The 16,026-nt window shown below is 44.0% G+C and overlaps 1 protein-coding gene across 4 annotated transcripts in view; it reads right to left on the bottom strand.

Annotated features, from left to right (window-relative positions):
- Nucleotides 1-12,649, bottom strand: part of TJP2 (tight junction protein 2) — a 112,824-nt gene extending 100,175 nt beyond the window's left edge. For 2 of the 4 annotated variants that reach the window (XM_033122866.1, XM_033122871.1), the window contains exon 1: nt 11,826-11,953. In XM_033122866.1, coding sequence (XP_032978757.1) covers nt 11,826-11,875 — 50 coding nt within the window. In that variant the 5' untranslated portion in view covers nt 11,876-11,953. Of the gene's footprint in view, nt 1-8,001; nt 8,115-11,825; nt 11,954-12,076 lie in introns of those variants that run through there. The other 2 variants (XM_033122868.1, XM_033122873.1) reach the window with 2 other exon arrangements.
- Nucleotides 12,650-16,026: the final 3,377 nt, after the last annotated feature.

Genomic DNA, 16,026 nt, shown 5'->3' with positions numbered 1-16,026 from the left:
TGTGCTGTTTAACACCTGGAGACCTTGAACGCGGGACTTGACGCTTCGAACCTATGTCACCATCGGTACAACTGGAATAACACAATAACACAAGGGTGGTTTTCATAACACATGGGATGACGAACATGCATTCAACGGGTATCATCTCCTCCCTCCCGCCCCTCCCTCCACCTCTCCCATCTGTCCTTCTGTTTCCCATCCCAGGACCTCTTCAAGAACCCTTCCTCAATCCTCATTTCTCTGCAGGCAAGAACAAGGTGCATTTACAAACCTCTGCCCCTGTCCTACAGCTACAACTTCCTTCAACACCCCGTGAAAGAACCAGAGAAGCCCAAGGCTGAGTGGTTTTGTGGGAAAAACAGAGACTGAAAAAAAAACAGGCTGGCTGAAAGATACAGGGACCTCAGCACTAGGCTGAGGGCTGAAAACCCTTTAAAAGAGGGAAACATAAGGTCTTGGGGTCTCAGGTGGTACCCACCCACTGGGGAGGTTCTCCCTTACAATTTCCCCAGATTGTTAACCTCTGCTACTGAATAACTAAAAGCCAAACTTAAAATCACTTAATTGACTGACCCTCCCAAATAACTTGCATAATAATTCATAGATTCTTTAAGGACGCTCACTCCTAAGAAATAAAAAACAACCTGCCAACTCATTATGTGAAAGACATCCACTCCCTATTACTGTTGGTAGAAATTGTGTTCATGTTACGTTTCTACTCTGAACCTGAGAGCAGGTCACCAATGAGGCATTGCACAGAACTTAGCACTTTGAGAGAAGCTGGTTTAAGAAGGACTTGGCTGGCCATTCGTGGGGTTGGAGAGATATCAGTCACCTCTGCCCTGCAACTGTAGGAAAGGGACAGAGTCTTGGGAACTTGGTAGGGACTACCTGGTGTGAAGTGTTGAGATATAGCCCTCTGCTGTCAGCAGCTGGAGACAGCAGTTCTCATAATCCCATGTTCCACCTGCTGACACCCCCCTCCCACTCCCCAGTGTTAACTGAGGCACCACACTACCCAGGATTGAAATTCCACCACTAATTAGCTGTGTGACCCTGGGCAAGTCACTTAATCTCTGCTTGGGTTTCTTCATCTGTAAAGTGGGGTTAGTAATAGCACTGACCTCATAGGGTTGTTTTAAAAACTAAATCAGTTATTACATGTAAAGTAATTAGCACATGTAATGGCCAGCATATAATATACGTCATGTAAGTTAAGTGTGTGTTATTTTCTTTCCCTTGCTAACTAGTTGTGGCTTCAATCCTTCCAGAAAGCTCTCGGGTTGAACTCCCCTGGTAGTATTGTATATTTTGATACCTGTTACCATCATTAAGTTATTCTCATATATTATAAACTAGTATATTATAAACTAGTATATAACAAACTATTATAACAAAAACAGTAAATTTTAATTTGATGAGTCAGCCCACTAGCCTCTAAACAATGTATTTTTTGTGAGTTCAGCCACTAAACATACTCGAAATAGCAAAACACTTCCCTCTGCCAGAGTCAATGTACCTCAGTTCAAAGAAACGTAAAGAAATATTCTTGTTAGTCTTACTAAATTTTAGTTGACTTCAAAAAATAATGTTTTTACGGGTCTGTCTCCCTCAGCATTCTCTCACAGCCTAAATGGTTGGTACAATGTCATATTCATCTTTGTATCTCTAGTGTCTCTTGCTCAGGAATTAACATAAAACAGAGACCCAGTAATATTAGGGTTTACTTTCGAATTAAGAAGCAGCAGGGTGTAATGATTAAGACCCTGCACTCTAGAAGCAGATTGCCTTGTTTGAATCCCAGCGTCAAACTTACTTAGCTGTGTGACCTGGGCAAGTCTTTTTTTTTTTTTTTTTTTAATTTATTGGGGTGAAACTGGGCAAGTCTTTTAATCTCTCCAGCGCCTCTGTTTCCTCATCTAAATAGCAGGGGATGATAATAGCACTTATTAGTTAAGGTTGTGTGAGAATCAAATTCAATGAATATATGCAAAACACGTAGGACCTAGGCCATCCAAAGTGCTAGTAATGATTATTATTTACTAAGCAAATATTTACTGACCCGGGTTATTATGGACTGAATAATGTGCTCTTCCCCAAATTTACATCCAAGCCCTAACCCCCGGTGTGATGGTCTTTGGAGGGGGACCTTTGGGAGGTAATTGGGCTTAGATTAGGTCAGGAGAGCAGGACCCTCAGGATGGAATACAGGCCCTTATAAAAAGAGGAAGACAGAAACCTCTTTCTCTCTCCATGTGCATGTACCTACGAAAAGCCATGTGAGCAGGTGGCCTTGTGCAAGCCAGGCCGAGGGTCCTTACCGAGAACCTGACCAAGCCAGGGCCAGCCTCCAGAATACGAGAAATAAACGTCTGTTGTTTAAGCCACACAGTCTATGATATCTTGTTATGGAGCCTGAGCAGACTAAGGTCCTAGATCCAGCTCAGACAGGTCTTTCAGTTCACAGGGTGCCATTTCCTCAATCAATCCTGAGTTTCTCACCCCAGTTTTCCGTGCTTTCAAGTGGACCACCACGCATCCATTTAGATCTCCTTGTGGTACTGCCCTTTGACAGCTGAGGTGCTGCTAACCTTTATCCACCTACCAAGCCCCATCTGAGGGATTCCTGGTGTGGCTCCCTGCCTGCCCAGTCCCTCCAGCCTCCAGAAGACAACAACACCCTGCCCAGGGCATCGATAATGTGGACCTCCCACTTCTTCCTGGTCCGGCTCCCCTCGCACCTGCTGCTGGACCCAACTCTGTTTTCCTTGAGTCATTTCTCAGTCTCTAATCGCATATTTGTGTTTGCCTGGTTACCATCTGTCTCCTCTAGACTGTAAGCTCTGTTCTGAAGGCAGAAACCGAGTTTGTTGATATTGTATGCATTTCCTGTTGCATTTTCTAGTCTAGCCTAACACTCATTCATTTATTCACTTCCCGGACAACCACTGAGCCGCTCCTTATCAAACCCTGTGATTGACATTGGACATACAAATACCAAACCATTCCTGCCCTCAACAATCACCCACTCTAACGGAGCGACAAGTAACACAACCCAGCATGCTGAAATAGAGATGTGTAGCCATGAGTAACCGTGGAACAGGGACACGACAAAGGGAGGGTGGATAATTCTGTCTGAGGATCTTAGCGTGGGAAAGACTTCACAGAAAAGGTACTTGAGTTAAGTCTTAATAATATAAGTAGACATTCCTTTGGCTGACAGAGAATCTGAGGTATCCCAGGCAGAGAGAAAAGTATCACAAAGAGCCAAAAAAAGCAAAAAAATGCAGTGTTCTTGGACCAGTAGGCAGAATGAGCTGGCAGAAACACAGCCCACAGTGCACCTCTGAGCCCAGGGCTGGAGGGAGGCAGGGATGCCTTCTGACATTCGGCTTTGCACAGAACAAGGGTAGGGCAGATGTTGTTCCCTCTGGCTAACACACCCTTTTCCTTGCCTGGATGTCACCAAACCACTCGTTAGTAAACATGGCCACTATGCCAGCCACTGAGATAAGCACTCTACACGCATTGCCTTATTTACATCTCACAACAGCCTTAAGAAGTGGGTATAAAGTCTCCCTGTTTTCAGATGAATAAACTCAGGCACCAAGTGACTAAGGTACTTGCCCGGCGCCACAGAGGTAATAAGTAGTGGAGGTGTAATTCCTACCCAGGTTACAAAATTCATGCCTTCTGACACCCATAACCCAAGGTGCCCTGGGGCCCTTCGTATGTCCCTGTCATAATGAAATGTACTTGCCTCTTGACTTGTGTGTCTCCCTGTAGTCGTGGGAATCATGAGGGCAGAGGCTTTGCTGTGCTCACCACTGTATCCCCAGCGCCTGGCACAGCGCCTGGCAGAGTACAGGCATCTACAGTGCATATTAAGAAGGAATGAATGCATGCACGAAGATGGCTTTGAACTCAGCCAAGGTGTACTCTAGCCCTTCTTCTCTGTCCCTGTAGTAAAGGAACCCCACTTATCATTCTGAAACCAAGATCTGAGTGCAAAATCCAAGTTCCTTTTGGCCCCATCCCACTTTGGTCAGAGGGAAGAAAGTTCCTGCAGCACCAGTCTCGGAAGCTGCATAAACAAACTTCTTCCCAAGTGCAGGGGTGTCTGCCACCATCCTCACTTTCCGCCCTCATCCCCATCTGTGCACAAGAGTTAACATCCTTTGAAAGGTCTGCTTACAAGGTTGCCCTTGGCTGGCATCTGGGACCTTGAATTTCGGGAAGGTTCCCACCATTCCCAGGACTGATAAGCGTGGCTCACTGTCCCTAAACTGTTTGCACAAACATTGTAGTTTATGGTAACCACCTGCTTCCCTTCGGGGAATGTGAACTTTTGGGTACATGCTATGCAGAGGATGCCAACATAGCAAGTCCCGAGCACAAACCCTGGACACCGAGTCTTTAATGAATTTCCCTGGCTGACAACATTTCATGTAGTATCGTCACAACTCCTTGCTGTTGGAATTGAGCATATCCTACGGGACCCACTGGGAGAGGACGCTGGAACTTGCTCCTGGTTTCCTGGGACTTGGCTCTGTGTATCTTTTCCCTTTGCTGACTTTGCTTTGCATCCTTTCACTGTTATGATCATAGTGGTAAGTATATGCTAAGTCCTGTGGGTCCTCCTACCGAATCATAGAAACAGGGTGGTGGTAGGGCTCCCAACACACTCTCTCCACAGAAGCAGGATTGTGAAATACTCCCTGTCCAGTCCTGTCCAGCAACCAGAGAGGGATCACACACGCCGGGTCTGCAGGGGCCAGGCACGCATGGAAAAGTGTGCGACTGGCTGCGTGGGATTGGGGACACCAGGCGAGTCTAAAGTAGGCAGCTTGTTCCACCAGCAAGACCCAGGCAGAGCTGGGCAGGTAGTTTACAATCTGATTAAACCCTTTCCCTTTGCTAACAGGTGCCTCCTACGATAACACAGAACACCCTGGGGGCAAGCTTTGACCTTTATCCCAAAACCAAGAGAAATTGCCTTACATCCTCAGACACAATGAGGATTCCCGTAAGATAAAATATACAATAAAATTAGGAGATATTTGTCTCGATTTTGTAAAACCAGAAGGAAGGGTGGAGCATAACTCAGTTTCACAGGACCCACCATCCGTGCGCCACCATCCTTCTTGGATTTCTTTTCTGCAGCAAACCTGACCTTCATAACATGGATTGTCAGCACCTGCTCTCAGAATCGGCTTATACACCAAGTTATGCTAAGGAGACTAGACACATGGTAGCACAGATATTAAAGCTATTAAGCTGAGCAGGCAAAAGACAGATAGGAGGAAAACTAAAACTCGAGGGCTGCTCCTTGCACAAAGGACTCTTGCTTCTGGTTTACAAAGCTCACGTTCCTTCAGGTTGATGATGATTAGAGACAGGCAAGAGGAGGGAGCATGGTCAGTTACGACCCCCGGACTGAGGCCTCCGGCCTATTTTACGAAGGGAATTCCACACTTGACCCTGAGGACCCAAGCAGCACATCCACCTACCGGGTGATGCTGGACTTCCTGAAAGTGGTGGAAAGGCAAGACCTGCACAGCCACCACAGCCACCATCCAGGTGACAGCCCAGTCCTTTCTCTGCAACCAACATCCCAGACATATCCTCACTCCTGTTTCCTCAGTTGGTGGGGCCTTCATTAGCTCTGGTGTCCTCATACCCCCACCCCCCACCCAGTCCTTCCCTAACTCAGAGGCTGTTCTTCCAGCCATTGCTCCCCACCACATGCCTACATTTCAGTCCTCAGCACTTGTCTGTGCCCCTCCACCCCCATGATACCCACTTCCCTGGCTCCACCAAGCTCCTGTGTGCACAGGATGCCCAGGCCAACCTTGAGCCTTACCCCTGCCCTCACCCTTGCTCTGTCCTACGCTTCTAAAGGCCTCCAAACCACTGATGACCAGAGTGTGGTCCCCAGCCCGGCGGCATCAGCGTCATCCAGGGACATATCAGAGATTCTGAGGGGCAGATCCTCAGGGCCCAAACCCAGACCTACTTGAATAGAAAACTCTTAAGAACTCAGGACAGGGCCCAGCGATGTGTTTTAACAAGCTCTCCAGGTGACTCCGATTTGGGCTAATGTTTGAGAACCACTGTACCACACACTTCCACTTGCCTATCCCGTGGCTGTCTCAAACAATTCTCAAACTGAAATCATTTTCTTTTTCTAAATCCTGCCGATTTCCCTATTTCTCTTAATGCTTACCTACATTTACCAGCAATATACGATCAAAACAGCACAACCCAAGTTCAGTATACTGGGCCTCCAAAATCCAACAGTTGTTTTAAAAAATTCATGACTGATTTGTAATTGTAGAGCATAAAGTTAATTCTCTGCATGACTATAGAGAGGGGAAAAAACACTGCCATGCAGCTTGGGAAAGAAAGAACAAAAGTATACTAACTCATACAAAAATGTTCATCAGTCTACCTCCTTTTGGAAGCACATGAAAATAAAATAAAAAGTACCCCAATAAAATAAAGTTTCTTAATATTTTTAAATTGATTTTTATATTATTATATATTTTAATAAGTAGAGTGGACAGATATTAACCACGGCAATATCAAACAATATTTTTAAATGTTTAAAATGTCTACCATTGTACCAATGCATTTTTTATTGTTATTAACATTTGAGAGGTGCATGATTTTTTAGTGGGCATTAAATCGCCATGTAGAATAATATGTCCCTGCTACTGACTCCCCTTCACCTCCAAGAACCTGTATACTCATTACTTCTTCACTCAAATCCTGTGAAACATCAGGTGCTACATGCACTAGGTCCTAAAGCAAATAAAACGATATGTCAAAACTGAAATACATTTCAAAAGAGCAATGGATTCAATTTACATTTTCAGTATTCTTCTAAACCACTGAAACTAGGGAATCTACTCAAAATTGGCTTTCTTCCTTATCTAGTTTTCCCTTGGAAAAGAATTTAAAAAAAAAAAATCAAGAAAGAATGGCCTTATAAATAAGCACACAGAGGTGCTTCTCCATCATTAGCCATCAAACAAACGTGAATCAAAACTACTTCACACCAACTAGGATGGCTAAAATAAAAACAGGCATACAGGAAGTGCAGATGAAAATGTAGAGAAATTGGAATCCTCATGCATTGCTGATGAGATTGTAAACTGGTGAAGCCACTTTGGAAAACAATCTGTCACTTCCTGAAGATGTTAAATACAGAGTTATCATATGTTTTCTACTTGTAGGTATGTACCCAAAAGAAAACACATGTCCACATAACCTGTACATAACTGTTCATAGCAGCATTATTCATAATAGCCAAAAAGTAGGAAAAACCCAAATGTCCATCAACAAATGAATGAATAAAATGTGGTATATACATACAATAGAGTATTATTTGGCAATAAAAAGAATAAAGCACTGATACCTGCTACAATACAAACCTTGAAAACACGCTAAGTGAAAGAAGCCAGACATTCAAGACCACATGGAATTATATAATTTCATTTATATGAAATGTCCAGAATAGGCAAATCTATAGACAGAAAGTAGACTAGTGGTTGCTTAGGGGGGGGGAGATAGGGGATTGGGAGTTGCCAGCTAAGGAGTGGAAGAGGTTCATGGAGATGTGGGTAATAAAAAACATATCCTAAAATTGATTGTCGTAATGGTTACACAGCTCTGTACATATATTCAAAACCAATGAATTGTACACTTTAAATAAATTGTATGGAATGTGAATTACACTTCAATACAATTTTTTTTTAAATGGCCTAAAGCTAGAATTACAGACTCAGTTCACTAAAATGTGTTAGGTACCTCAAATGTGAGACTTTTCTGTCCCCTTTGCATGTAAATTTCTCTCCAAAGAAGGTATGAGGTAGTTTTTTATTATCATTTGACAATTTGCAAGCACTTTTACATATAAGGTCCTTTTGAGTCCTGACTATAATCTTAGAGGGAGATAATTATTCCCCTAATTTGATATTCTGGGATGTGGCAGCTTGCCCATTTGAATGATTTTCATTCATCCTTTTCAATCAAAAGAAGCTGTAAATTTGAGGTTTACTCCTGCTCAGTCAGCTGGTCAGGGTAGATGTCAGTTCTTCCACACCTAAATCCTGGGCCATGTAGGGTACCATGTAGACACTGTCAGGCCGATATGCATAGATGGCACGGCTGATCAATCTCAACAAGGAGAATACCCATGACTTGATTTTTCTGGGAGCTGGCCCAGCTACACTAATGCTACATTCAAGCCAAGAACAATCTTAACTGATCACTCATCAGAGGTCTTGTGGTACCATGGAAAGAACCCTTTGCTCTTTTGGAATTTATTTGTTTTGGCTCATCTTCTTATTTTCCTCAGGGCCTAGTGCACATAGTACCTGACGTTCCAAAAGATATTCATGAATACATAGATTCTGAAGGTGAAGGGGAGTTAGCAGACAGAGATTTATTATTCTACCATGGAACTACCATGGACAGAACCATGGTCTTGAGTAGGAAGACCCAGGTGGGCTTCAGTTTCCTCATCGGTAAAACTGAAGAAAACAAGAAATTCCTTGCTCAAGGTCACTGTAAAGATTTAATGAGAATATATCTGAAAATACTTGATTCACAATAGGCACTAAAGTGTTCGTTGACACTAAATCAAATAGCCCAATACCTTGACCTCTCCTATGAGTTTTTCTGGACGTTCAGAATTATTAACCTCAGATCTTAAGAATGATGATGAACATTAAGAGGGGTTGATTAGATTTGCCAAGCCTGAAATAACAACTACCTAATTTTAAAGAAGAATTCATTATTAATTTTATATCACGTTTAATATAAAATTGTACTCTCTTGTACCTTCAGATTAATTTTCCAATATCTTAGTTTGCATGAATGTGTATGTTTATCCTACCAACTCCCAAACCTAATTATACATCAGAATCACCCAAGGTGTGATTAAACCTACAGATTCCAATGCAGAGATTCTCACTCAGGTCTGGAGTAGTTGGGAGAGTTTCAGATTTTACTAAACTCCCCAAGTGATTTTCCAGGCATCACTGAATCACTGAACAAACCATTCACTGGACACTTTCTAAGGAATTTTTTTCTCATGTGTGGACTACAAAATAGAATTTGTTCACCAAATAAAACACTGAACTATACTACAATTTCAGAAGAGAACATAGTGGAGGAAGGGATAAGCTTTTCTCTCTTGCCATACTAGAATTAAAAGGAAATAACAATCTGAAATCCTGTGAATGCAACAATCTACTAAAATGGGAGAAATTTTCTGCCAAATCTTGCCCATTTGAATGATCTTCATTCATCATTTCAAAGGGACTTTTCAATCGAAGGAAGCTGTAAATTCCTTCCTACAAGCTGATAGCCTCATTCTGACAAGAAAGTCATAATACAAGAAAAGTCAAGGGTCTTAGAATGAGAAAAAGAATCTGGGAAGAATTTGAAGAATCTGCTATTATTTGGCTATGTGTTAAATCTTCCCAATATCCCTGATCACTTATGTATTCTGAACCATAGTCTTGATCTTTAACAATGACTTTCTTAGATCAAGAATGAAACCACTTTTATTAGTTCGCAAATTCACATGTTCTCATCAAAAAGCATGCCCTCAAATCACAAGTTGGACAATTTTAAGTAGATGCAAACAGATGACTTTTCATTATTACAAGGTTTTCCTGTATACAAGCATTTTTTCAACTAGAAATAATGTTGTTGGACCATTAGATTCATTTAACATCAAAGCAGAAACAAAATAATCTGGGGTATTTTAGAAAAATTGTTTCAAATCTTCTTTCTATGACCTCTTCCATATACATATATATACCAAGCAACAACTTTTTTTCTTAAGGTTTATTTCAACTACTTTCAAAAATAAATTTGAGTCAGTATAAAAATTAAAAAAAAAACACACACTAAACTCAATATAAACAGGACATCTAAAATAAAACCAGTTAAAAGACGCACAGAGAGATTTTACCAGGCATCTACGCTTAGTTAATTAGTGCAGTTTGAGCCCTGGGTAGCTCCATTCTTTTCCAGCCAAAGCAAAAAAGAAACTCTCGTGGGTTAATGTTGTCTCTATTAAAAGAAAGCCCATGCACTCTAAGAACCTGGAACTATAGTGCCTTGTTCACCAGGCCAGTGACCAAGGAATTTCCAAATGTTTGTTCATATTTTGGGAACATGATTTTGCTTTTACTTTATATTCCTAATCAAACTTTTCTGTACTCTACAAAAAAATGTCATTAACCATCTCCAGAAGCTCAGGGGCTGGAGATAGGGGGAAATGGAGTATTGTTTAATGGGTACAGTTTCTGTTTGGATGGATGAAAATGTTCTGGAAATGAATAGTGCTGATTGCACAACATGGTGAATGTACTTAATGCCACTGAATTGTATACTTGAAAATGGTTATAAAGGTCAATTTTATGTTGTGTATGTTTTATCATAACAGTAAAAGAATAAAAGTTTTGAGAAACAAAAAAACTCACCAGCTGGTATGCTACCTGTCCAAATCTTGCTAGGGAATCTGCCTGCCACCCTGGGGCGGAAGGGCTTTCACCCACCAGCTGTAATGTGTTTGTCCTGGTCTGGCAAAAAGAAGGTTTAAATGCAGGACTGGATGGAAATGTGTATCACTTCATTAGACTAGACACAAAACCTCCGATGGTGCTTCGCAAACATAAACATGCAAATGATCCCCTGGGGATCTTGATTCAGCAGCATATAGGGCCTAAGATCCTATATTTTTAACAGGTCCCCAGTGATGCCACTACTGGACCCTGGGACTCATGTGAAGCACCAAGGCCCCAGGGCACTTGAAAGTAAACAGAATGTCACCCTATCAGCCTAACCATCTAGAACCAGGTCCCCTCACCGGCCAACACAGTGGGTTGATCTTATCTTTCAAGCGAATTGGTGGTTAAGCACTTAATTCACCTCCCAACCACCATCTGTAAAAGTGCGTTGAGAAACTGGGATAGAAGGGGGTTCCCGAGAGAACCCACCCACCTCGGGGAGTAAGCAGCAGCTACAGATGATATGTAAGCGTAATTGACACGGGCAGTTTCGCAGAAAGCCCTCATGCAGACTTCAAAACAATCTTGAAACTACCCTTCTCAGGCTCGAAGAATGCCTGGAATTCAGTGGCCTTTATCCAACATAAAGATTCGCAACTCGGTTTTGACTGGGTTCCCTATAGAAGAACCTTGCAATGGAGCCCTAGAGAACTGACAACGCCCAGCATGTTGACAAGTTCGCCTCCTCCCCCTTACAAGTGGGTCAGAAAGTGAAAAAAGAAAAAGAAAAAAAAGGTTCTCCAAGGCTGTGCCGCACAGGAGTGCACAGATCCTGGGTCTGCGGGCCCGCGAGCCCTCCAGGGCGATAGTCAAGCTCCCAGGTGTGCGGAGAATTTTCAAGGCCCGCAGCTGAAACTCCGCTGGCAGCTCAACTCACCCTGGACCCGCGTATACCCCAAGGCACCAGCTCCGGCCCCCTCCAGATAGTACTGCAAACAAGGGCTGTGCCAACAGAAACTCAGAGGCTCTTTAAATCTGGTTAAAAAGAAGCTCAACAGGAAGTGAACCAGTTCCCATCCCTTGGGGGCGATGGAGCAAGGCCAGGTAGGAAGGAAAAAGAAAGTGACTCTCAAGTACCTGTAGTTGTCCCAGGTGCATGCTCGAACCCGCTTCCAGAGGATTCCCCAAGAGAAACCCTATGAAGCGCTGTTACACATACCCCCGGGGGGCGAGAGTGGGGCGGGGAAGCAAAAATCTGCTAAGCATCCCACAAAAAGGGATAAAAAAAATCAATACCCAATAAAGTAGAACCCGCGGAGTTCTGGAGCGGAGGCATCAACTCGCATTTACTCGCGCTGCCCCTCACCTCCGTCCGCACAACGGATCCAGGGTGCCGGCCACACACCCCGAGAATCCATCTCCCTTGCTAAAGCCGGGGCGAGAGGAAGGTCTCCTGGCGACGCCCGGGCTGCCGCGCCTGGCAGCGCCGGGACGCCCTGCCCGCGCTCCCGGGCCGGGGAGGGGAGGGCGGTGGGTGCACTACTCGCCTGGAGGTGGGTGGCGGCCGCGGTCGGCGGAGTCGGGCGCAGGGTGAAGGCAGCTCTGGGCGACGCTTGGACGCGCTCCGACGCGGCACTGGCTGCTGGGCCGCTGTCGCCTGCGCTCCCCGCGCGCGTCTCTGGCGGCGCCTTGTCCGAGCCGCAGTGCGGGAGGCTGCCCCGGGAATGGGCGGGCGTGAGTGGCCTCAGCGGCCGCTCCTGTGTATTATTGTGACTCAAGCTATTTCCTGTTTGGAGGTTTGGGAGAAAGAAAAAAAAAAATCCAAGGTGGGGGCAGGGGAGTTGTGCAGCGGCGTCCCGGAGGGGACAGGGGTGCACAGCGGCTGTCACCTGCTTCCACGAGACCCCGAGGGTGCCAGGTGCGCGAGCCCCGGCAAGGAGACGCAGTTTACTGCAACTTTGGGGTGTCGGGAAGGACGGAGAGGGTCCACCCAGCGGTGGGCTAGGGGCTGCGGCCGCAGGAACCGCCTGGTCACTCCAGCCAGCGCGCCCACTGACCTGCCTCTTCCCTTCTCTGTAAAACTGCGCTGAGCTTTCTTCCCGCCCAGGGCAGGCGGAATGGGCTGTGCTGCTTCCTTTATTCCTGCCTGGGGTGAGCTTTCTAATCCTCTCCCGGAGTGTGCGCTAGAAAGGGGGTCGCTCCGCCGCTCCTCAAAACACCACAGGTGGGAGGGTTGTGGGCCATTGTGTGTTTGGTGGGGTTGGGGTCTTTGTTTTTCGGGCAGGGATGTGAAGCAGGTTAAGGATTTTGGTGGAAAGTTTTGAGATCGGCTTCCGTTCCCCTCCCCCACCAACCTCACCCTTAGCCGGGATCACAGGGTCTGAGGCCCCAATCCGGAAATACCGGTTCCTCCCGCTGGGACAATAGGTGAGGGCGGGAGTGCTAACCCCGGAGCCTGCTTAGTCACAGGCGGAATCCCTGCTCTGCCGGGAAGGCAGAATCTTCCTAGTTAGTGCCCCACTGCACCTGGCTAGCAGGTGAACCTTTCATCCAGTCTTGTTAACAATCCTGGGAAGGTAATGGGGAGTTACTGTTTAATGCGTGCAGTTTCAGTTTAGGATGATGAAAAGGTTCTGCAGGGTGGTGGTGTTTGCACAACAATGTGAATGAATGTACTTAATGCCACTAAATTGTATGCTTAAAAATGGTTAAAATGGTCAGTTTTATGTTATGCATATGTTACCATAAAAGAAAAATTCCTGGGAGGGTCATGCCTCCTTTTTTCTAGACCGCTTTGCTTATGACTGCCAAACCCTCCTTCCCTCCTCCCTACACAAACCTTTGCCTGTAATGGAATGAGTAACAGTGCTTCTTAGACAACTCAGGTTCACTTACTTTAGACCTCTGTGGGTACCTATCAACAAGTTATTCCAAGAAGTGGGTAGATTGAGCCTAGAAAACAGTACAGTTTTTTAAAAAATGAAGAGTAGTTTGTCAGAAACAAAGTGTTAGCAAGATGAATAAAGGTGTAGATAGTATACCACTTTATCTAAGAAAGGAGAAACAAACATACATGCGTTTGCTTATGTTTTTTTTTTAATGGAACGAGAAGTTAATAAATAAAATGGTTACCTATTTGGGAGAGAGGGAAAAGATGCAAAATACAAGATAGAAGCTAGACTTTTCTGACTATATCTTGTTTTGTAGGCTTGACTTTGGCATGATATAAATTTTACATAATTATGAAAAACTTAAATCAAAACTTTAAAAAGCAAAATTCAACAAATGAATGTGGGTATCAACTTGGCGGCTTAACCATGTAAAGAGAAATTTTGTCAAGTGACTTTAAAACACAGTTATTTGCCTCTACATCCCTTAGGTATATACTCTAGGATGGAGAGAATGTTAAAAACAAAAACTACAACAACAACAAAAAAACCCTGCTTTTCAGTCATCATAGTGTAATTATATTAATGTCTTTAAGAATCAAGATTTTTTTCAGTATAAAAGATAAATATAAAATCAGAAGTAGAAGTTAATATTAAGTTTGAATTGGAATTATAATTTAGAACTCATGATATATTTTTCTTTAAAAAAAATAATTCCAAGGTCTGTTTTACTCAAAACACCTACCACCAAGGGACCAACCTGGTAGGTGGTCACTGCAACAACTTCTAGATGGTCTCTACCCAGCTTTATGCAGAAACAACGTGAAAGAGCCTCACCTCGTACCTCCCACCCCAGTTTCTCTGTTAATGCCAGTGTGGGGAATCCATGGAAACTTGGTGCCCAAGCATACACCACCCCGAAGGGTGGTTGAGTTAATGTTTCATGGTCTAACCTTCCACCAGTGGGGGATAAAAGCTGATAAGTAAGTATTCTTCCCTTTTCCCCCAGGAGGAATGATCCTGAGACTCAGTCTATAACACCTCTCAGAACAGGCCCCCCTGAGTTGGCTCTCTCTGCGTCCCAGTCCCTCACTCCTTTCCCGAGGACCGTGCTCCCCAATAAAGCCCACGTTTCAAGGCTTTGCTTCCTGGGAAACCCAGGCTAAGATATGTACAAACTGTATCTCGAGATAACCAAATAGTTGGTGAGGAAATGATTCTACTCGGTCAATAAGGAATGAACAAAATTTGAACCCCAGCATTTCCCAAATCCCTACTAAAATAATGGATCAAGGCCACTGACATCACAGAAAACATCGCCAGACATTAGGTGCCATCTGATGGAAATGCACAACACTACACATGATACAATCTTGCCCCTAAAAAGCAAATCAGAGTCTGATCAAGGTTCTAGATCCAACTGCCAATTTATAGAAAGTACTGGAAGAGAGGAATGTGTTAACATTACTACTGGGGTAGGATCAACAAAATCCAGAATGTGGGAAACTCGAAAAGGCAAATGACCCACTTTCCTAAACAAGTAGCAAGGCATTCAACATGAAGGGGGAAGAAACCTATAGATCAAAAGACTTAAGTAATGTCCGTGAAATACAATGTGTATTTCTTGTTTGGGTCCTGATTCAAGCCAACCAGCCACTAAAAATTAATGAGATAATTGGAGAAACTTGATATTCCCTAAATTAGTAAAAACTTAGGAAATTTAAAAAAATGTTTTAATCCATGCCATTGACTTAATCTAGTATACGGTGTTGATGCTGCTACCACATGTATTTGGGTGGTACATTTATTTTATATACACCCACATATGCATATACACAAAATAAAACACCTGTTGAATTTACTTCTGTATCTGAAATTAACATTTCAGAGAAGAATAGGATTTTGGATTTTCTTCGAATGTGTTCAGGTTGGAAGAAAAGGACTCTGGCTGGCGTATCTGGTCACTGACATTATCTTTGTTTTTTCCCACCCACTCTTTTCATTCCGGGTACATGCTGTATGTATTGCTTTGTCTGTGCTTTCCTGTCACCAGCAAAATGCATCTTCAGTAACTCATAAACATTTCCACTCTGAAGACTAAACATTTCAAAATCTGCTCAAGGAAACAAAGAGACGCCTCCATGGGCCACAGGGGCAGTATTGTGAAAAATGGGGCAAGAACTCTAGGTTCTGACTGAGAGCTCAGCAGAGGTTTCCTCCCTGCCACTGGCACCAACGCAGTCCCATAGAAACCATCTTGCTTTCCCTGGAGACAAAGCCCTATTCTGCTGCCTCCTGTGACAGGGAGCTCTTGTGTTCTGTGTCCTGAGGTTCTGAAACTGATACCGTGCTTCACCGGCAGGCTGGAGAGACAGGGTGGGGAAAGGGTCAAATCACAGTCTAAAGTGGGGCACTGCCTTGATAAGACAGGTGTTTTCTTTACTGGCAATATGTGCACCACAAAGCCGCAGACAGAGCTTTGTTCCTAGTCTTGACTTTGTTCCTACCTGCTGCCTGTGTGACCTTGAGTTTTGCATTTAACTTCTCTGCGTCTCAACTTGACTCTCCTCACTCTTTGACCCAGCAACTCCATTGCTAGGTATCTATCC

Source organism: Rhinolophus ferrumequinum, chromosome 12, assembly GCF_004115265.2.
Source record: "Rhinolophus ferrumequinum isolate MPI-CBG mRhiFer1 chromosome 12, mRhiFer1_v1.p, whole genome shotgun sequence".
NCBI classification, from domain to species: Eukaryota; Metazoa; Chordata; class Mammalia; order Chiroptera; family Rhinolophidae; genus Rhinolophus; species Rhinolophus ferrumequinum.
The sequence above is the reverse complement of the archived record's forward strand: the minus strand, read 5'-3'. Positions and strand labels throughout refer to the sequence as shown.